Source organism: Ziziphus jujuba, chromosome 7 (assembly GCF_031755915.1).
Source record: "Ziziphus jujuba cultivar Dongzao chromosome 7, ASM3175591v1".
Taxonomy (NCBI): domain Eukaryota; kingdom Viridiplantae; phylum Streptophyta; class Magnoliopsida; order Rosales; family Rhamnaceae; genus Ziziphus; species Ziziphus jujuba.
Genome location: NC_083385.1, coordinates 9,670,131 through 9,692,077, shown reverse-complemented (window position 1 = coordinate 9,692,077; position 21,947 = coordinate 9,670,131). Strand labels below are relative to the sequence as shown.

Here is a 21,947-nt window from a genome sequence, read left to right as displayed (position 1 = left end):
TTCTTTCTGTACCTCTTTTTTTTTTTTTTTTTTTGGGTTATCCATGTTTTGGTAAGAATATAAGATAATAGCAAGTTAGCGCACAGCTTTAAAGCAAGCTTAATCTCTTGGAAAAGAGAAAAATGTAATTGACTGCCAGTTAATTTGGTAATTATTTTATGATATTTTGGATATATATGAAGGAAACACGAATCTATATAATACTATCTGTAAATAAAAATAAAAAAAGAAAGGAAACTTTCACGGCACAACTATAAAATTAAGACAAAGGGAAAAGATGTGAAATTCTTGCTATTTAATGGAAGTACAATGATATGAGACGGTTGTTTGCCTTGTGATAGAGGAAGCTTCTCAAGGTATTTCGATCCAGTGGATAGGGTATAACATGTCTGCAAACAAACATCTACTGGATTTTCCCTGCATTTATCACGTGGATATAAAATTAACGCTGGAACAAATTACCACGCAGGGCCCTCGCCTGGGTAGCCTCGGGCTGCATGCGGTGCGTTTTATAGTGGAATAAAAAATAAAATAAAATATGCCTTAAAAAAAAAAAAAAAACAATTTAAAAGTGCCTTTCGATAATGTTGCTGTAATATAGGTATTTATTATGAAATTGTATTTTTAACAAATTACTAATTTATGGAAAGATTCAATATGTCTTTCGATAAAAATATAAAAGAAACTAAATTATTTTTTTGTATCATATTAAAATATGCTGCCACTAACAAATATTATTTTTTATATTCTTGAAGGCAAAAAATTGTTTTGTTATTATTATTATTTGTTGCAATAAGAGCCGAAAAAAGTTGAGCAATGACTTTATTTTTTTGGGTAATTGCCTTTTTTATTTTTTTATTTTTTTTTAATTTTGGTATTGAAGTTATTGAATGTTTGGTCATATTCTCCTTGTTATTCAATGGTTTAATCTTTTATAATATGTTTATTGAAGTTTCATGGAAATTAAGACGTGAAATTTCCATGGCTAAGTCACTAATTAAGTAGGAAAACAGGAGGCGGCGAAAGAGACATGTATTAAATATCATCTACCAATAAACCTTTGAATGATGAAAAATAGTATGAATTCCACAGAGAAGGAAAAACAATGGAACACGTATAATTTGTATGTCGTATTTGAGATGATGGTCACCGTTTTCAGTATTTTACGTCGGCCAAAAAATTGTGCTCTTATTTATTTATTTATTGACTAAGACTTATGCTTGTTATGTTTCATTTGTTTTTCATTTACATAATGTACTAAGAATTCAAGCAAATAAAAAAAAAAAGATGTACTAAGTCAGAAGGACAGTCAACCAAGCAGTGTAAAAATAATTGTAGAAAATAAAATAAATAAAATAGAGCTCCTTAACGCTAAACAAAAAAATAAAAAATATATATTATTTTTTATAATAATGTTTTAAATATTGATCAAATTTATTTATTTAACGGTATCATTCTAATATTATTAATTAATATATTTTTATAATATAAATATAAAAATATGAAACTTCATTTTATCCATTTAAATTAAAAAATTTAATCAATTAAATATTTTCATATTATTATATTATTATATGTCGGTATGGTTAGAATTCTCAGGGAGTTAATGACAGTTTTGCTCAAGCATATCATCATTCATGCATAGAAGGTTCTATTTGTCGAGCTGGTTACTATTCAAATGCTATTCAATTCTGCTTAGAATGTGGTTTTGGTGCATGAACGATTGAATGTGATTCCAGGTCTACAATTCAATTAATTTATGGTCCACGCGACTGTATGCATTCTGAGTATTTAGGACCTTCAGTCTTTGTTCTCAGCCTATGTTGGTTTCCACTGTTGTTATGTCAATGGGAAAATCTTTACGGCTGCTCATATGTTTGCTTGTTCTTCATTCTCTGTCGATAGTTTTGAATCTCGGATACAGAAAGGGTCATTTTGGCTTTGTCCAACCACTAAGGAATTGATATATTATTATTTTTCAATCGATAAAATTATATTATTTGACAAATAATTTTGATAAATATTTTTATAATTTTAATATTATTATATATTTTAAAGTTAAAATGCATTATATTTACCATAATTATTAATTAGTCTTTAACTATACCTTATAAGGTGTGAATAAAAGTAAAATTATCATTGTCAAAATCCTATTCTATATTCGTATAAAAGGTTTATCTTTAATTGCCTAAAAAAAAAAAAAATGCAGGTTTCTCTTTTATATGCTTTTCGAATCCAACATCCATTACATAATAGTTTTTTATTGCCAAAAAGATATCCATTATATAATATTTGTATATTATTGTTTACAGATTTAAAACAATATTTTTTATTTTATTTCTCTTTTTCAAATAAGTAAAAAGTCTTGGATGGGATCAATTCAAATGATTGCTTTGCGTGTTGATTTTTTTTTTTTTTCCTGTGAGACTTTTTAAAATAATGCAGATATATTTGGCATAGAGAATAGTATATTCATCAAGCAAATTTATACAAAATAATAATTGTTGATAAAATATACAAATAGTATTTAGAAGTATTATACATGATCAATAAGAAAAGTATCAGTATATTCATCAAACAAATATATACAAAATAATATTTTTGGATAAAATATACAAATAGTATTTAGAAGTATTATACATTATCAATAAGAAAAGTATCTTATGTTCAGATAAAAAGAAAAGTATGTTATCAGAAAAGGACTAATAAGAAAAGTAATTCAATTAACAAATTAAGATGTGTGATGTTCCCATATATAGAGATATCAGTAGCAATTAGCAAAGTGACTATTAATTGACAAAAACGAAAAGTATATGATACAAATATTGAGTTGTCTTTAATATTTTAAAATTTATTAGCCTGTTAAGAATGGTTAAGATATTTAATATTATCTAGAACTTATCATGCGTGTGTACAAGTTACGTTAGTTTCAGTTTAAAATACACACGTTAATTTTACTGAGAGGAAAAGGATATATAATTATGTTATTTTATTTGTTGTAAATGTTTTTTTTTTTTTTTAATTATATTTTTTGCTTTTGCACTGTGATTTATTCTATATGATTTATATCTATCCACCCCTATAAATTCTATATGGTTTGTTTCGATCCTTCACTTCAATTCACCCCTTCTTACTACTAATCATTTTGATGATTTTTTTAATTCCGATATTGATAATTGAATATATTCAATTATATATCTAATTTATTGTCATATATATATATATATATATATTAAATACCATACTAATACTATTTATCTAACACTAATTAGCCATTTTTTTAATTTTAAATATTCCGAACCATAAACTAAAATGTAAATTTTAATTTTAAATCTATTACCGGAAAGTAAAGAAAGGAAAAAAATAAAAAAAGAAAAAAGAAAAAAAGACTGAAATATGTTTTTTTTTTTAATTTTTTTATTTTTAAAATAACCTTACGTGTCCGTTTCAATTTTCATAAGTATATTATCTTGGGAATATTCGGTTAATTTATAGGAAGCGTAGCAGGGATTTAATCCGACGGAACCAAAGTAGGCGGGTCCCAATCGCGCAGCTCGCAACCCAACTACTTGCACTGGCGACATTTTGTGCGCCGGGAGTTATTTTACACACGAAATCGCATACAGCACACAAGCTTAGTTAATTGGTATTTAAACATTCAATCCACATCCAAGCGTGTTCCTTTAGCGAAAGCAACCGAAATCTTCCCCAACACAGAAAAATACCCGAAACCCCGAAATTCTCCAAAAAAAGGAAAAAAAAAAAAAGAAAAAGAAAAAAGAAAAAAACAATAATGTTGCAGAGACGTAGACGACGGTGCGAGGGCACGGCCATGGGAGCCATCGTTCTCGATCTTCGTCCCGGCCTTGGAATCGGACCCTTTTCACTTGGTATTTTAGCTTCTGATTTTCCGTTTACCTTTGTTAATTTGAATTTATATTATCGATTATTTTCACATATATATATATATATACATACATGTATGAACGAATTATTTCTGTAAGACGTGCAATCGACTGTGGTTTTCAAGTCGTTTGGCTCAACTCGGACAAAAGTTTATCAATTTTCGTACCGTTGGATTGAAAACGTCGGATGAATTTATTTCCTGCTTTTTCTTTTCCGGGTTATCTTTGCTATCGCCAAATGGAGGGTTAGGTTAAAATTAAGACTCTTTTTGGATTCAATGCCAATTAACGAAGTTTATTTATTTATTTTTTGGTATAAAAATCAAACAGCTTTATTGTCGTTACGGGATTAGCTGCAATGAGTTCCTGCGTTATATGTGGTCATCGTTTCCGTGTGTTTCGGTATTTGGAAGTTTTTCTGATATTTGAGAATTTGCGAAATATTATTCAGGGATGCCAATTTGCGAAGCCTTCGCTCAAATAGACCAGCAACCTAATATTTACGATGTTGTCCACGTGAAGCACTTTGACGAGGTATGGTTCAACTTCAAAGCACTCAATGAACTAAAACACTTGTGAAATTAAAAAAATATGCATACATTTCGCTTACTGATTATTGCCACAGCAAGTGTTGTTTCAGACAGTTACTCCGTTTGACAAATTCATCATTACTATGCTTCTTGTACACAGGAACCTCTAAAACTGGATATTGTTATTAGCTTCCCTGATCATGGTTTTCATCTTCGTTTTGATCCGGGTTCACAGGTATCATTTTCATTTACTCTTTTTGTAATTTCTTAAGTGGGCTTCTTGCATCAGTATAGGTGAAAACAAAAAAAAGTTTACTTTCTTTTTTCTTAATACTATGTGGGACAATGCAAGTGTGAATTAATGAAGGAGTGAAGAGAAAATGTAACTACCGAATGAGAGTTCCTTAGTTCCAACATACTTGCTCTTTTTGATAGCAAGTACCCACAGATTCAAGGTCTGAAGCTCATGGCTTAACCATGCTGTTAAATTTTACTAACCTGACTATTATATTCTCTTGATAAATTTTTTACTTTCCCTCTTGCTGTGCAATTCCCACCTGTTAGCTGTCTGTGGAATACATGCTGAATAGCAGCAATAACCTTTAGGTGAGTTTTGATGTCTGAAAGACATTTGCAATATGATTGTTAACGTGATATTGATGTGTTTTTCTTGTTTTATTTGATGAACAAACTTTTTAGCATCATAGGATTTAAAAAATTGCTTAAACTCTTAAATTGCCAACATTATTGTCTATATTTGAATTCCTTTTTACTGTTCTTTTGTCTTTTTCTGAATATTATTCGTTTGAGAATTTGGTGTCTGCTATTGGTTCATATAATTTTTCTGATGGTGTAACTTGAATCTGATCACAGAGGCTACGCCTAATTGAAATTTTTGATGTAAAACGACTGCAAATGCGCTATGCCACTTCTATTATTGGGTGGGTACCTAAATCGGGATTATTATGATATTATCTGAATATTTATGTGTTGCTAAACCATATCTCTATTTCCAGGGGACCATCCTCACTAGCTACTTTTGTAGCTGTATATGCACTTTTTGGGCCTACATTTCCTGGAATTTATGATAAAGATAGAGGTGTTTACACTCTATTCTACCCAGTATGTACATGTGATACTGAATTATCGCATTTGTTTTTTCTTCTCTCCATGTATGTTTGCCTTACTAAGATCTTTATGTCTTTACCTTAAAGGGGCTGTCATTTGCTTTTCCAATCCCTAGCCAGTATACAGATCTCGGGGAAGGTATCTCTATGACTTTCGGCACTCATTTATAGTTATCTTACAGAATTCCATGTTCTAATAGTCAATTTTGACCCTTTTCATTATGAAAGCTGAATTACCCTTAGAGTTTCCAGATGGCACCACACCAGTTACATGCCGTGTCTCTGTGTATGATAGTTCTACAGACAGAAAAGTTGGGGTAGGATCCTCAATGGATAAGGCTTCTGCTCCTCCACTACCTACTGGAAGCCTCTACATGGAAGAGGTGCAGGTGAAGGTTAGTCTTCTTTCTTTTGTTAGGCCCATATTATTCCTTTTGTTACAATCGATGTAAGTTTACCTGCTTAACTGTTGTTGTATTACTAGTAGCTGTAGAATTTTTTAATATCAGGAGATCTAAATGACATTGTGGAAGAGGAATGATTCTTTAGTTATTACAAATGTTTGTTTTTGTTATATTATTGGCCCATTAGTTTACTCTTTTAAGTTTACAAATATTATTTGTTCTAGATCTGTAATTCTTGGATCTAATTCAATTTAATGTCTATGTCCAGCTTGGGGAGGAGTTGTACTTCACGGTTGGTGGTCAGCATATTCCTTTTGGTGCATCACCCCAGGCAAGTTTTAGGTCTACATGTTCAAGCATTACCAATGTTGTGCCATCGCTTATCCATTTTGTTCACATAATTTTCTTATGCGCGCAGGATGTTTGGACTGAGTTAGGTCGGCCTTGTGGAATTCATCAGAAGCAGGTATTGCTACGACTTGAAATATGATTTTATGCTTTTGTACTGTGCATATTTGTGGTTGATACAGAGTTTTAGTCTTTTAAGAGTTATAAAGGCATGGTTATCTGTGTAAATTATCATTTCAACATCTTGTTGAAGTAAGACCAGAAATCTTTCCCCATACAGTGGCCCTATTTTGACAGCATATGCATGCTCAGATGCCTGCATGAACATTTTACGTGGATAGGAGGTTCTTCATGTGACTGTTTTGATGTCTCCATGTTTATCATATTGCTGAATATTGATTATTGACTGCGTTTTGGTATATATAGGTAGACCAAATGGTAATTCACTCTGCCTCTGATCCCCGTCCAAAAACAACACTTTGTGGTGATTACTTCTACAACTACTTTGCCCGTGGCGTGGACATCTTATTTGATGGACAGGTAGTCACTTTATTTCTGCTTGACAGTCGATAATTGATGATCTATGTTTTCAGTTTAGAAGTTTTCTTATTGACATTTTGTATTTGCAGACACACAAGATCAAGAAGTTTGTCTTGCATACAAATTATCCTGGTCATGCAGATTTCAATTCATACATAAAGTGCAATTTTGTTATTTTTGGTTCTGACCGTAAGTTATTTATTTATTTATTTTGACTCTTACTACATGTAATTTGAACTTTTCAAACTTGGAATCTAATATCCAGTTTCTATCATTTATTTGCAGTTGGAGGGTCTTTTCAGGAACCAAGTGACTGCAAACATAAGATAACACCGAGCACAAAGTGGGAGCAAGTGAAGGTAAAATGTTGTATTCCCTTAATATGATGGCTTTGTGTTTCTTTAACGTTATTACTTTAAGGCATTCAAAAAGTATGCAGAAATTGTTGGTCAAAATCAATGTTTATAACTGCAGTCCTTTTATCACTAATAGTATCGATTAACATTTTTACTAGCAATTTTTTAACTGATAATAAAATATTTTCTTTTATTTTTGCCCATAACCAATGAAAGAGCATATTGGAGCCCGTTCATTGTTGCTATTATTTGTTGAGAATACTATTTCTGCTCTTAATATTGATTTTGGGATTGTTTTATCTCTCTGTCTCTTTATACATAGCGATTCTACCGCTATTTTATTTTGTTCACAAACTATTAAACATTTTTCTTTATTTTTGAATCATATATATTGTTATTTTGTGTTGATGTAAAACATAATCATAGGAAATCCTTGGAGACTGTGGCCGAGCTGCCATCCAAACACAAGGTTCTGCTTGCAACCCATTTGGATCTACTTTAGTATATGGCTATCAAAATATTGCATTTGAGGTAAGTTTCCGCCATATATTCTTGATTCCAACTTGCTACTGCTATTGAAATGAAAAGAAACTTATGATTATTTAATACTACCGAATTCTGATAAATAGTATCTTCTACTTTTTGACATAAATAGGTGATGAAAAATGGCTATATTGCGACTGTAACTCTCTTCCAGTCACAATGATTTTATATGGTATATTGCATCCGGATGTGTTTTTATATGTTATTTTACTGTTTATTGCAATTATCAATCTCTTGACATTGGTGTGATTTTTGGTTGTCATAGTGGAATGCTAGCACTTCCTGTGGAATCAAGTGGGAAATGTGCGCAGATGGTGTGGAAAGCAGCAACAACTTGTGTAGAAAACTGTCATGTGGAGATTGAAGATAAATGTCACGGTGGATATTGATGATAAATGTACAGTTATATATTGATTTGTACAGACTATATATTAACACAGATCGTAATTTAATTGTAACTTGTCTCTCCAAAACAGTTGGTGATCATGTTTCTCAAGATTTAATTAATATTATCAGTTGGAAGTCCAAATTGAAATCGTACCTGCAAAATATTATCATATGTGGTCATCAATAAATTCTAGCCAAACGATTAGAATCCTGTTTTATATTGATTTACACTTCAAAAACAAAACGAACAAATGGTTTTCCATGGATTTGTGTTTTAACCTTAAGAATAGTCGTTAATTTGAGTTGGAGACCAACTTGTCTTTAATACAAAAACCAAAAATAAAATAAAAAATAGGGATACTCTTATAGCTATCTCTAGCTAGGGTCGAAACTCGGTCTTTGTGATAGAGGCCAAATGTCCCGGCCGTGTCTTCTTACTTGTACAACGGTCTCCTAAAACAAATAAAAGCTTTATAGGCAGAGAAAGAAATTTTGTTTTTCAATAGTCAAGAGGGTTTTTGGTTCAGCGAAAAAGAAGGGGGGGTTTTTGGTGTTATTCTAAACTCTAAGCCCTCGCTGGCTCCATCCGCTTTTCCCTATCCGTTGGGGGACATTCGCGCACAAAACAATCGGAAAAACATATCAGATTACATTTCGAAGCTTGGTTTCCTTCTATCAGGTATCTTTACAATTTTTCTGTCTTTTTTTTAGTCCCCAGATTTTACTGTCACAGTGTTTAGGCTTGTAGAGATGGAGATATGCCAATTATAACTATTTTACGTCTTTTTCTTGTTATTCTCGACTCTGCTGTATTCTTTTTTTTTTTTTTTTTTTTTAATTTCCCATATAATCTAAAACCATGAAATTGTTTAATTTTCGGCTTTCAGTTTATAAATTTTCACTTTAATAATGCTATGGAGTAGAAAATCTTTTAGCTGGTAACATTTTAGAACGATCCTATTATCATTTCGTATTAGCTTCTTACTGGGATGCTGGTTTGAACACGGTTAAAGGATAGAAGAAAGTGTTATATGTTTTTTAGAAACCCTAGTACTATTAGTGTGACGAAGGCTGAGGCTTAGGCTGTTCTTGAAATGCCTACTAGCTGTTTGTAGTATATGGCACTGGGTTTTTTCATTTTTTTAAATCTTATTGAGTTTTTTGAAACTCAAATTCATTTGAGCAGAAACTTTATATTTTTTTATGATCATTATCACATTTCCTAATGGGTTGGTTTGTTTTGCATTTGGTTGGTGCAATACGAGCGTTTTGTGTATTTATTCAGGCTCTTATTTTTTGATCTTTTAAACTTTGTCTAGCAGTGTGATAGTTACGAGTGAGGTATTTTAAAGATGACTGTATCTGGTTTGGCTGGTAGTCCTTCAAGGTGTTGTGTTTGGATACCTACACGTAGCTCTGGTTCACTAAGCAAGCAAGTTTTAAAATTTCCTTGTACTAGGGAACCTACAAAAATGATCGAGGTACTTCGTCTGGGAAGGTATTGCACATATATAATCAGTTAATGGAGTTTGTTGTTATTTTCGCATGTAAAAGATCTATTTTCCTTCTGTAATGAAACAGAAGTTATTGGAGTAGTTCTCAACAAAGATGGAATGTACAGAAAAATCACTTGATCAAGTGTGCAATGGATGCTTCGTATGGTGATATGGCAAATGAACCAACTGGTAATTATTTTTATCTTACTGTTTTTTGGCTGTTTTGAATATCCTCACCTATGGAAATGGCTATCTTGGCTTATGCATGGTGATGATATCGTGTCAAAAGCTTTTGTTGAAATAATCTCATAAGTGATAAATTGTGGAGTCTAGCCAACCAATTATAAGTGATAAATTGTGGAGTCTAGCCAACCAATTAGTTATAAAATCATGATGTCCTGAGTCCTGACTAACCTTAAGGATTTATTGCGTTGAATATTATTTACATTTCAACATTTCAATTGGAGAACATGTGGGTCTACCTGCTGTTAGCAATTTGGTCATCCATTTAACATTTTATCTATGAGAACTGAATTCCTTTGGGGATGTGGACACAGTGTGCAAGGCGTTTTTGAGTCATTGGGGTTCGTTTTAATTCTCTTTGATCTTGATTACTCCTTACCTGAGTATAAGACACTTGAAATGTGTCGAGGACTTGAGGATTCAAAATATGTTAAACTTTTGCTGTATTTTAATTTATTGTTAAAGTTCTTTATTAGATATTTTCACTAACCAGTGACAGTATTATTCACTCTCCGAAACTTATTACTCAACTGCCTATGCAAGTACAGCTATCTTTCCTAGGATTAATGTAAGGGACCCATATAAACGACTTGGGATAAGCAGGGAGGCCTCTGAAGATGAAATTCAAGCTGCAAGGAACTTCCTTATCCGACAGTATGCTGGACATAAACCAAGTGTGGATGCAATTGAATCAGCTCATGACAAGATAATCATGCAGAAGTTTTATGAGAGAAAAAACCCAAAAATTAACATTAAAAAAAAGGTCAGGGAAGTCGGTCAGTCTCGTATTGTGCAGGCTGTGAGGACTAGGTTCAGAACACCATCCACAAAATTCATCATAAAAACATCAGTTGCATTTATTGCACTTGGAGCTCTCACTGTTCTCTTTCCAACTGAAGAAGGCCCAACTCTTCAAGTGGCCATTTCCTTGTTGGCAACCATATATTTTGTATATGATCGGCTGAAGAGTAAACTCCGAGCATTTCTCTATGGGTATGTATATTAATTCTGTTTCATTTTACTTGGTTATAGTTTTATATAATTTTCCTTTTGTTCTTGTTCAGGACTAGTAAATAATTTAAATACAGAGCAAACACAGCTTTTCAACCAGCCCTGTACCTTATACTCTTGCTGATAGATAGCTAATTTTTTTTATGATTAAGCCTTCTATACCCCATATTATGCTTAGTTTCATAATGTTGATAAATCTTCTAATTTTGTCAAACTAAATGCGACTGCACGTTGAATTATACCTTTTTGTTATGATGCAGTGCTGGAGCCTTTATCTTCTCATGGCTGTTGGGAACCTTCTTGATGGTGTCCGTAATTCCACCTATACCTATACTCAAGGGACTTAGGAGTTTTGAGGTGACAACTTCATTGATAACCTATGTGTTGCTTTGGGTTTCATCTACTTATCTGAAGTAGGACGTCTTAATTACTTCATATAGAACCCCAATTTTGTTGGATTGACCACATCAAATTGCTTGAGATTTAGCTTATGTAGAGCTGTGTGCAATCTAGTCGCAGAGTCCATATTTTTGCAGTAGTTTGGCAATGAGCCTCCAAGTTTAGGACGAAAGATATCTGAAGGAGTGATTACTTTGATTTTTGGAGCAGATGTAAAACAGACGACAGAATGATCATCTTTGGGCAAATTCATTGTTTCTTCTATGCTTGATGTACACGTCTAATTAAAATTATGATATTTGTTATATGGATGTATGGAGTATGTATCTTGCTGTCAAGTAATGTCTACTATTTCCTTGTTAGAATTTTTGTAGCGTACTGTATGTGCCCAGAGCCTTTACCCAAGAAAAAAAAAAAAAATGAAAAAAAAAAAGCGTAAGGTTTGTTCTTTTGCATCTTCATGTTTTATTCAAAGTCTTGCATGAATGAAATGTAGACGACTTATGAATGTTGTGAGACAGGTAAAAAAGGATTCATAAAATTTTAAAATTTGGTACATGGAGGGGCAAAGCATATATGATGCTTTTTTTCCATTGGAAAATCCAAAAAAGGAAAGAAATTTAGCGGGCTTATATTTAATTTCTAAAAGATCAGGACTAATGGATTTATTTTTAAAAGATCAGACTTACTGCTATTAATCACGTTTTTCCTTTTTGGTTGCACAAGTAATTCGATTATTTCTAGTCTTTACGCATAAGGACAAACACCCTATTTAAATCTTGAATTCTTAATCCAAAGTTGCTTGGGAGTTTCTTAAAGCAATTTCCCTCCTTTGAACCAATGAGAAGCAAAAACCAAAATGTCACTCGGGAAGCTCCATGGGCTATATGTTGCTGATTTGCTTCTACGCCTGTTATTCGGAGTCATGCATGAATAGAATTTCCCACGGCTTTCATAGCCTCAAAAGTCATATCTCATAGTGAAGTTCCTGTGGTATAAAATAATCTGAATTTACAGTTAAAATGCTTAATGTCAAGAGGAAGGCAGAGAGATTGTGTCAGGAAGAAGAAAAAGTATAATAAAAACACAGCTTTGTTTATCAGCCACTTCATAGAGAAAACGGCGTCTGCTAGTTCTCTTCTTAAGTCAGCACCAATGCTGGACAAGTCAGAGTTGGTGAAAAGGGTCAGACCCTTCTCCAGCCTTCTATGTCTATAGTTCGTTGCCACTCAGCTGCTTTCTCTGCACTATCTGTGCGTGCTGGTACTTCAACTTGTCAAGACCGCAGTTCGTCTTCTGCTATTTAAAAACCAAGTATTAATTAGTCACAAAAAATCTGTGCAAATTAAGTTGCAACACTAGGATTAGTTTTATTCACAAAACTAGAGTTGTAACTAAAACATTATAACAAAATGAACCAATAAAAAGTTTAAACTTTATGTATTGTAAGGATCATTTTCATAAGTTTAGGAGTAAATTTTATCGTTGGGATGGGTGCAGAAAGCTGTTGCATATCCAGGACGTGGAATTCTGGGCATGGACGAGTCAAACGCAACTTGTGGGAAGCCCTTAGCTATCGGGGTAGAGAACAATGAGGCAAACAGACAAGCATACAGGACACTGCTCGTTACAGCTCCTGGACTTGGCCAGTACATCTCAGGGGCAATCCTATTCAAGGAGACACTCTACCAATCAACCACAGATGGCAGGAAAATGGGCGACGTGCTGGTTGAACAAAACATTGATCCGGGCATCGAGGTCGATAAGGTAAAACCCAAATTAGAAAAAAAAAAAAATGCTCTTTTTTTCTGTTGCCTTTATTTGAAGATACATAGACTACTCCGTGTGTGTGTGTGTGTATATATATATATATATAATCTCATAACAGAATAAATTTGTATACTGGAGGTTGATGAATTATGATATGATAGGGCCTAATTCCAGGCACCTTCAAAGGAGAAGTCATGGGGCCAGGGCCTCTTCGCTCTGCTGCTGTACTACCAACAGGGTGCTCGTTTTGCCAAATGGTAGATTTTCTCTTCCTCTACTTTCTTTCTTTATTACTCTTTGGTTGTGGTTCATTTTAGGTCATAAAAGCTAAGGTTTTCTATTTCTGGTGTGTAAAGGCGAGCTGAGGTTAGCATTCCTAATGGTCCATCTGCACTGGCTGTGAAGGAAGCAGCTTGGGGTTTGGTATATATAATTTCTATCATATATACCACTTTCTGCTGAAATCTTTTACTTAAAAAATCTGATCTTTTTAGCATAATGACCAATTGTTGAACGGGAGATCTTGATGGATGGCGATCATGGAATTGACAAAACCTTCCAAGTGGCCTTGAAGGTGTGGTCGGCGGTGCCGGTGTTCTTCTACCTCGTGAAGAACAATGTCATATTTGAAGGAATCCTTGCCAAGCCCAGCAAGGTGACTCCTGGTGCAGACTGCAATAACAAAGCCACACCAAAGCAGGTTGCTGAACAAAACAAGATGGTTTTGGTTTATGGTGATACGCTAGTGTATAATTTAATAATAGAATAAATTCATAACGAAGATGTGGTTGATGAGTATATTTGTAGGGTCTGGCTCCTTTGGCTGGTTCAAACGACGAGTCATGGTGTTAGGGTCTTGATGGCCTTGCCTCTCGCTCTGCAGCTAATGACTACCAACACGGTGCTCGTTTTGCCAAATGGTAGATTTTTTTGTTTTATTTTTTTTTTTCCTCTGCCTCTGCTTTCTTGTTCTAGTATTCTTTAGCTATGGTACATTTTGGGTCATTAAAACTAAGGTTTTCTTTGTCTATGGTGTGTAAAGGCGTAATGTGGTTAGCATTCCTAATGGCCCATCTGCACTGGCTGTTAAGGAAGCTACGCTGTCATCTCTCAGGTAAGGCAACAACATGATCAAAATACAGAAATTCCCTATTATATATCATGTACTTTTTATCCTCACTTTGCCATCATGTGGAAAATTTTTGGTAATCTGTGATATTTAGGATAATGGGTTGGTGCCAATTGTTGAGCCCGAAATTTTGCTTGATGGTGACCATGGGATAGACAGGACCTTCGAAGTGGCCCAAAAGGTGTGGGCAGAAGTTTTCTTCTACCTTGCAAAGAACAATGTCACATCTGAAGGTATCCTCCTAAAGCCTAGCAAGGTGACTCCTGGTGCAGAGAGCAAGGTCAAGGCCACACCACAACAGGTTGCTGAATACACTCTCAAACTACTCCGACAAAGAATTCCACCTGCTGTTCCTGGAATCATGGCAAGCACACGTCGAAAAATCCTCTATTTTTCTCTTTCAAACATAATAAAGTTACAAGTTTACTTAGTTGTTTTGTTGATTTATTTATGGTTCAAACAGTTCTTGTCTGGTGGCCAATCCGACGTTGAAGCTACTCGGAACTTGAACACGATGAACCAAGCTCCCAATCCATGGCACGTTTCCTTCCCATATGCTAGGCAGGCCTGAGAATGAGGAGGCTCAGGAAGCTCTGCTTGTGAGGGCAAAGGCCAAACTCTCTTGCTCAGCTTGGTAAATTCACAGGCGAGGGAGAGTCCGAGGAGTCCAAGCAGGGAATGTTTGTTAAGGGCTATGTTTACTAAACTGTTTAACCAAGTTTGTGGATGTTGATTATGGAGATTGAATATAATAAAAATATTCTATCCATGTTAACCGTGGAAAAATATTTTTTGGGTCGTAACTTAAAATTTAAGCAACCTAGCTAATAAAATAAATTTCCTTCAGCCAATTGAACTTTTGAAGTTATAAAACACATGCTTTAACATTGAAAACACTACTAATTTTGGTTGTGCTGTCCACGTCATTGTCATAAAAGTCGTAATAACAACTAGATATAAATTCATGTTCTTTTTCTTCTTAAATTTATAAAAATAAAGAAAGAAATAAAAACAATAAACACGTGAAATTAATATTAATTGCAGTGAACGTTTTCTTTGTTCTTTCTCATAAATACAATGTTACCTGTTGTTATTCTTGAGAGTAATTCAAAGGTGATATAATGGAGTTTCATCAAGTTTTGTCTCCAAGTCAATTACAGCAATAATACAACTAAAACATCCCCATATCTGCTTCTAATATGCGCTATGGTATGCTAATAAACAGGATGATTCACGTAGCAACTCATATATTATCATATCGGGGATGACAAATCAGGCATATCTCCTTTCTCTGTCTTGGCACTGAGAGAGCCATAGGTCTATGTTTTCGATTATCTGTTGCCTTACTTTGGTAACCGCATCAGAGGAGCTGCAGTTACGTGCATCACCTGAAAACAAAAGATTATAATTTCAGCAAAAACAATATCAACTGCTGACAGCAAATAAGAAAGAAAAAGAAAAAAGCCGAAAAACATCTATTGCTTTATCATGAATAGCATCTCTTGGCGCTATATAAAGCAGCAGTCTTTCACACTCAATATTTAAAGTTGCCATCCTGATTAAGTTCTCTTCAAAGATGAAAAGAAGATGTTCATCCTTGAAGACAAAATCATACTTGTCTAAGCAATTATTGTTTCACCAGTGTTCCTAAAAGTTCAAAATATCTAGGAGATGAACTGACAATGGTTTATTTGCTAGCTAAATTTAATGCTATGCCAACATTTTGATGGTTAGAAAGCTTTACAAAAACATGACAAGAGGCACACCTTCAGGGCTTAAAGGAGATTGAGGACATCCCCGCAAATCAGTTCCATGGCCACAATTATGGCAAGTGATGAGGTAGGAAGGCACTGAAAAAGGAAAGGAGCTTTTCAGTATGAATATAAAATATAAAAGTAACTGAAACCGATCCAGTTCAATATTATCATACAAATTACTTTACATAATTCTACATGCCACAGTCAAGGCAAGAAAGTCCATAAATACAGGAGATACAAATTTCTCCTAGGATTTAAGGTGTTCTATGCAACATATTAAGAAATTATAGACTCAAAGAAGATAATGACAAGGAAATTTCTTTGCAATGTAAGAGGAAACTCACTATCTGGAGATGAACTCTGCTTTGATGCATGACGCCATGGATCCTGAGAGCCATTTGTAAACACTATTTTTGAACCTGCACAGCATACATAATGCAGAAAGCCAATATCATACATGAAAAAAGAACAAACTTCCGCCAAGAGATGCTAATTTTTTTGGGTCAAGCTTCAAAAGAATTGATTTAAAACTCTAATGCAAGTGTTTGTGTCTAGTCAGAATGTGTGTGTGGGAGTGAGAGTGGAAAATGAGTAACTTAGTATAAGAGATAAAAAAACCAGTACTGAAGAATATAGCATAAAGACAGTCAATGGAGAATTCGTGTGAACATAGAAAAAGAGAAAGCTATTGTGAATTCTCAAAAAATGAACATATAGATAACCAGAGGATTTGATGAACCGACCAGTAATTTTTGTGCCTCCATAGTATGTGTTTGTTGCAACAACATCAGGATAGATGCCCTCTCCAAAGACATTCTTGCAAAGGTCCAAATGGTATCTGCCAAACAAACAATGATTACAATCTTAAATTCACAAATAGGCACAGAAAAAAGCACAGCTGAAAACTTGAACAGCAGTAAACTGAACGTATTATTTTTGCATTGTAATGATCTGCTAAAAAAATAAACCAAATAGAAATTCTTTAATAAAAAGGGTACATGAATGTATTTTCCACAACATGCCTTGTATCGACTTTTGAAGAGCGAATGCTGTCATTTGCAGGAGCCACCTGAAAATATGCAACTTCAGTACAAACTTGGAACCACCACAACCGGTCAGAACTGTTTTCTCCAAGAGTAGTGTTTTTCAAGTGCTTTTGGTTGTATGTTTGAACACTAGATCCAAAAGTTCCAACGTAATACTCCTTAACATATTTGGCATATGCCTCCTGCAAGCGCATATTATTCTTCTTGTCATTGGGCACACTAAAACATATTAAATATAAAGGCATCTTAACGGCAATAAAGAGATTATGGTTCTTAATTGCACCAAGCAATAACCCAAAAAATGGAGAACCCCAAAAAAAAAATAAAAAAAATAAGTAAAATAAAATCCAAGAAATCTATGACCAGGACCTAACGCTTCATTAACAAATAACAATCTAAATGGAAAATCTGCTTCATAAATTATCATATACCAAATACACCCTATGATGATCTGTAAAGAATGCCCAAAGAAAAAACCATATTGAAGGCCAGATAGAAGATCATACCACCAAATCCTCTCCATTCTTCTTTGCTTGAACTAGAGGAATGCATAGTTTATCTGGATTTCCATATTGAAACTGCAAAATTACAGACATAATGATCACCAACCATAAAGGTGCATAAAGTGATAGAGAAACTAACCAAACCTACCGCTATAGCAGCAGCATCTGCGAGAAAGTACATGAAATCGCCATCAATCTCAAGCTGCATACAAGGAAACGAGCAGAGTTACTAAACAATAATATCAATAATAGAAGTGTGTGGGGGTGGGGGTGGGGGGGGGGGGGGGGGGGAGGAATCCAACTGTTTCAATTATATCATGATGAACATTAAACGGAAAAAGAAGATGCAAACCTCGGCAGCACCAAACATCCTCTTCACTGCTTTCCCATTTGTTTTAAATCTTTCTTCAATAAGCTGATTAGTTTCTTGTAATGCAGCTTTACATTCTGGACCAGCTGACTCACCAACCTTCATTTGTAAAATTTCCAAAACAAGGTCTTAAATTATTGAGAAACACTAATTAAAACACATAATATATATATATATATATATATATATAAAATAAAAAAATAAAAAATAAAAAAAGAAGAAGAAGAAGGGAAAAACATTGGTGACCTGCTGATCAAATTCCGTGTAGTTATAAACAGCAAGAACAACCGCAGAACTGGCAAGACTTCCACATGTTAAATGAGGGAACTTGAGGCGGAACCATGCACTCAGAGCTCCAGGGTACGAAACCCCGAAAACAAACCATGGGTTTTCAACTTTCGTTCTATTCAACTTCAGATTTACAGATACCTACAAACACATCAAAACTAACCCACTTACAAATTTGGAAATTGTGACCAAAATGCACAACAATTTCGTTTATATTTATATATATATATATTTCTGTAAAATATATTCTAACAATATTACTTGCCTGATAAAATTGACGGAAAACAGCCAAATCGAAAAGCGCCTGCTTTGATGAGAGATATCTCAAGTTCTCTGTAGTCAGTGATGTAAAAGGTGAGCTTTTTCCATAGTAGCGATGCTCCAGACACACCACAGCGGCTCCAAACTTCTTTGCCAAAACCTGCACCACAATCATAAAATGTTTCTCTTTCATCTTTCACAGAAAACCAAAATTCCAAGAAAATTCGATTAAAAAACCAAAAAAAAAAAAAAAAAAAAAGAAAAAACCAACTTACGCCTATATAATCATTGGCGATACCATTGCACGGACCTTCGCCACAAATTCTCAGGAAAATTGGTCCATCTGGAATTCGAAAATAGTCCAGATATTCATAGTAGCGCTGCGAGAATTGACGGTGGTCCTGCAAAAATTCCATTGATTTGTCATGGTTTATATATAATAATAATAATAAAAAAAACAAAAAAATTACATATTACAAGTGAAAGATGATACAGAGAGATAGAAAGTTACATAAGGAGAGAAGTGATCGAGGGTCTGGTTGAACCAGAGCTCATCAGTTGTCAAGTAATTCTTGCTTCCAGACAAGCTGTCAAGCATCGATCGAGGCGCCACAAACCCATCACTACAAGAAAACGTCGACCACACTACCACCAACGCCAATACCAAAAGCGACGTCGTCCACCTCCTTTCCTCAATCTTCATCTTCTTCCTTCTCGTCTCTTTCTTCTATTTTAGCGTTTCAATTTCAATTTCAATTTCGTTCCTGAAACAAAAAGCCTTCATCCTAAGTAAGAATCTTATCAAATGACTTTACTCCAATCTTGTTTTACTTCTGGTTCAGAATTCACACTGCCTCGCACAATATTTTTCTTTCGTTTGTTTTTATTAATTTTTTTAATGTATTTATTATTATTATTATTATTTTTTTTTTTGGGGAAAGATATTATTATTATTATTTTTGTTGGTAAGGAGCGTGGCAGGATTTCATTTGTTCATATTTGTGGGTCGTGCAAGGCGTTGTATTTTTTTTATTTGTTATTATTGTTGTTAAATTTTTGTTGGCGAACGTGGGTCGTCAGTAGTATATGGGCCATCAGGCGACCATCTAGGCCCAGTATTTGGATAGATCCAAAATCATGCCACGAATGGTACATCCGTGGATAGATCGTCAAAGGCTTACACTGAACACGTGATAAGCCCACGGCTTGTCTTCGCTGAAAAGCAAAGTTTCGCGTCGCTTTCACTGGGACGCTTTGAGAAGTAGAATATAGTTTTTGTTTCTTTAATTGGCCTTCTGGTTAATTGTAAATATATGTTTATATAGATAAATATTTGCACCGAGGAAGTTTCAAAGCAATGCAATTATTGACCCTGAATAGGTTAAAGAAGATTTCTATATATATATATATATATATATATATATATATATATATATATATTTTTTTTTTATATACGTAAAAAACCTCTTAAAGAATGATGTAATCCATAAGTATTGTGATAAATATTTATCAAAAGCAAAGGCGTGAGTTTGTGATATTTTGAAGCTATTTACTATGCACAAACGGCTTGGCTTAAAAAACAAGGATAACTCAAAAGACAACAACCAAACAGAATATGGATTACAAACGTATAAAGCTTTGCAAGAGGCTGTAGGGTCCCCATTAAATCCAACACTTACAATGTCATTTTAATCCACGTGTCATTGATAAAAAGAGCATTCAAACTCATTTTACCACATTTAAAAATTACGAATTTTTGTTTTCTAAATTAAAAGGATACAAAAAATTAGGGAAATTACTATCATGGTTTTCAAACTCTAATATCTAAATTATTTTCTCAATTTCAATACCAAATCTGAAATTGCAGGAACATTTTCAATAAGTACAGTACTTACAAAAATGTCACCAATTCAATCAAAACTAAGAGCGAGTAGTATGAGCATTGCCTGCAAGTGAATTTATAGTCTTTGCTTTTTGAAGTTATGGTATCTGTCCAACTAGTATTCTGCACCACTAAGCTAACAATAAATGCAAACACTTTTCAAACCCCCAAGTATAGCTGATACAGATCTCATCTTTCTGGCTTCTGAAAGTAATATTCTGGAACAAAGCATACTTTTCAGATTCTTGTTCATCGATGCTATGAAAAACAATTTCCTTCCTGTTAGATATACTGGCAGGTATAAAATATCTGTGCTTCATGTTTAACAAATTAAAGTTGCAAGAAAGTGGGAATTCAAAGTCACCTAATAGGAACGTAAAAAAAATAAAAAAAATAAAAATAAAAAAGAGAGAAAAAAATCTGTTTATATTACTACCTAGAGTTGTTCACTTTTGGCATAATATTTGCGATTTTTTTAACTATTTTGACATGTTCTCCAGTCTCCACCAAGGGTGATGGATGCTATGCATGGTCATTTTGCGATTTGATGGTTGTGTGTCTAATATCCAATAACTTCCTTTTGGCCTCAATTAAGAATATTTCAACTGAATTGTGAGTATAGACTTATGGTTATGAGATACAATTAGAGGATAGATATAAAATACTCATCACTAATCTTCTTCTGCAAAAATGATTATAATTCTCAACTCATAACACTTTACAAATGTTACTGTTTAAATTGCGTTTTAACTTTCAGTTTCATTAACTATGTCGTCACATGCTTCATAAAGCTCCATTGACATTAATTAGTTTCTAGGTTTATTTTACTTAAAGAAGACTGACAACAAAAATTTTAGTTTCCCTCTGTAATGCACATCCCAAACTACTCCCAAATCTAAATAATTTGCAACATTCAACTTAACTTTTATCATAACTGATATAGTATTGAGTGGATTGCCTAGTGTCACGGACTTGTTTGTTTACCCTTTAAGCCGTGCGGCCTTAGTTGCTATTCCGACCCTTTGTTGCAACTAAGTAAGCCTTTTGCTCACTAAAAGAGAAAGCTAAGCAAAGAAAGCTAGAGCACAAAGAGAGTTTGGAAGAATGAAAGTATATTGCTTAAGAGAGAGCTTTACAAGAGAAGCTTGGATTCTTGGATGCTTTGGCCAAATGAGGCCTCCACCTATTTATAGGCATACAAAGCTTAATCCTACGGCTATAATTGCTTTAATCCTACGGTGGAGAATGGGTGTCTAGTTCCTTCCCACCTACTTTCCCACCTACTTTACATAAAATATCTAAAGAAGCATCTAGAATGGATATGTACATGGCTTGACCTAGAGTTCTCCACAAGATTCTAGAGAATTCTACACTACTCTAGGTGCTTGGCCCATTGTAAGGCCCAAAATAGGCCCAAAGTGGATTATAAGGCCCAAAATGGATTGTAAGACCCAAAATGGAGAGAATGCTCACCAAGTGTTTGATGAAATGCTTCAACCGTGACATTCTCCCCCACCTATGCCGTCGACGTCCTCGTCGAGCTTGCTTCATGGAACCTCTTGATATGATTTTCAAATTGTCAAAGCGCGATAGCAGGTTCCCAACTTGCTTCGCTATCGGGAAGTCCTTTTTCGCGGGACGTGACACTAGGC

The 21,947-nt window shown here is 34.1% G+C and overlaps 4 protein-coding genes and 1 pseudogene across 8 annotated transcripts; 4 read left to right on the top strand and 1 right to left on the bottom strand.

The window, feature by feature from the left end:
• Positions 1-3,585: 3,585 nt before the first annotated feature.
• On the top strand, positions 3,586-8,293 carry LOC107424410 (PHAF1 protein At3g51130). Of its 3 annotated transcripts, none has more exons than XM_060819261.1 (15): positions 3,586-3,890; positions 4,357-4,439; positions 4,596-4,670; positions 5,309-5,376; positions 5,452-5,557; positions 5,650-5,701; positions 5,815-5,957; positions 6,235-6,297; positions 6,385-6,432; positions 6,741-6,854; positions 6,944-7,043; positions 7,140-7,213; positions 7,637-7,741; positions 7,866-7,925; positions 8,019-8,293. In XM_060819261.1, the coding sequence occupies exons 1-14, from the start codon at positions 3,794-3,796 to the stop codon at positions 7,914-7,916; spliced, it is 1,179 nt and encodes a 392-aa protein (XP_060675244.1). In that variant the 5' UTR covers positions 3,586-3,793; the 3' UTR covers positions 7,917-7,925; positions 8,019-8,293. The 3 variants fall into 3 exon arrangements, with proteins under 3 accessions (XP_060675244.1, XP_060675243.1, XP_015889692.3); XM_060819260.1 differs by having other exon boundaries at positions 5,806-5,957; XM_016034206.4 differs by having other exon boundaries at positions 3,589-3,890; positions 5,791-5,957.
• Positions 8,294-8,495: 202 nt separating this feature from the next.
• Positions 8,496-11,654, top strand: LOC107424412 (protein CHAPERONE-LIKE PROTEIN OF POR1, chloroplastic). 3 transcript variants are annotated; one of them, XM_016034211.4, is made up of 5 exons: positions 8,496-8,819; positions 9,460-9,638; positions 9,725-9,825; positions 10,428-10,872; positions 11,151-11,654. In XM_016034211.4, the coding sequence occupies exons 2-5, from the start codon at positions 9,493-9,495 to the stop codon at positions 11,305-11,307; spliced, it is 849 nt and encodes a 282-aa protein (XP_015889697.1). In that variant the 5' UTR covers positions 8,496-8,819; positions 9,460-9,492; the 3' UTR covers positions 11,308-11,654. The 3 variants fall into 3 exon arrangements, with proteins under 3 accessions (XP_015889697.1, XP_015889696.1, XP_015889695.1); XM_016034210.4 differs by having other exon boundaries at positions 8,503-8,819; positions 9,722-9,825; XM_016034209.4 differs by having other exon boundaries at positions 8,504-8,819; positions 9,463-9,638; positions 9,722-9,825.
• A 143-nt stretch (positions 11,655-11,797) lies between these two features.
• LOC107424362 (fructose-bisphosphate aldolase 1, chloroplastic-like) lies at positions 11,798-14,287 on the top strand. The gene is made up of 6 exons (XM_060819262.1): positions 11,798-13,056; positions 13,234-13,316; positions 13,416-13,482; positions 13,554-13,759; positions 13,867-13,979; positions 14,102-14,287. The coding sequence occupies exons 1-4, from the start codon at positions 12,826-12,828 to the stop codon at positions 13,584-13,586; spliced, it is 414 nt and encodes a 137-aa protein (XP_060675245.1). The 5' UTR covers positions 11,798-12,825; the 3' UTR covers positions 13,587-13,759; positions 13,867-13,979; positions 14,102-14,287.
• Positions 13,586-15,022, top strand: LOC132799281 (fructose-bisphosphate aldolase 2, chloroplastic-like; annotated as a pseudogene).
• A 172-nt stretch (positions 15,023-15,194) lies between these two features.
• LOC107424414 (probable serine protease EDA2) lies at positions 15,195-19,302 on the bottom strand. The gene is made up of 12 exons (XM_048479938.2): positions 18,925-19,302; positions 18,689-18,814; positions 18,418-18,573; positions 18,111-18,293; positions 17,847-17,963; positions 17,643-17,696; positions 17,498-17,569; positions 16,968-17,173; positions 16,689-16,783; positions 16,290-16,364; positions 15,955-16,038; positions 15,195-15,576 (listed from the first exon to the last, which is right to left on the bottom strand). Exons 1-12 carry the CDS (start codon positions 19,114-19,116, stop codon positions 15,461-15,463), a joined length of 1,476 nt encoding a protein of 491 aa, XP_048335895.2. The 5' UTR covers positions 19,117-19,302; the 3' UTR covers positions 15,195-15,460.
• Between the last annotated feature and the right edge of the window lie 2,645 nt (positions 19,303-21,947).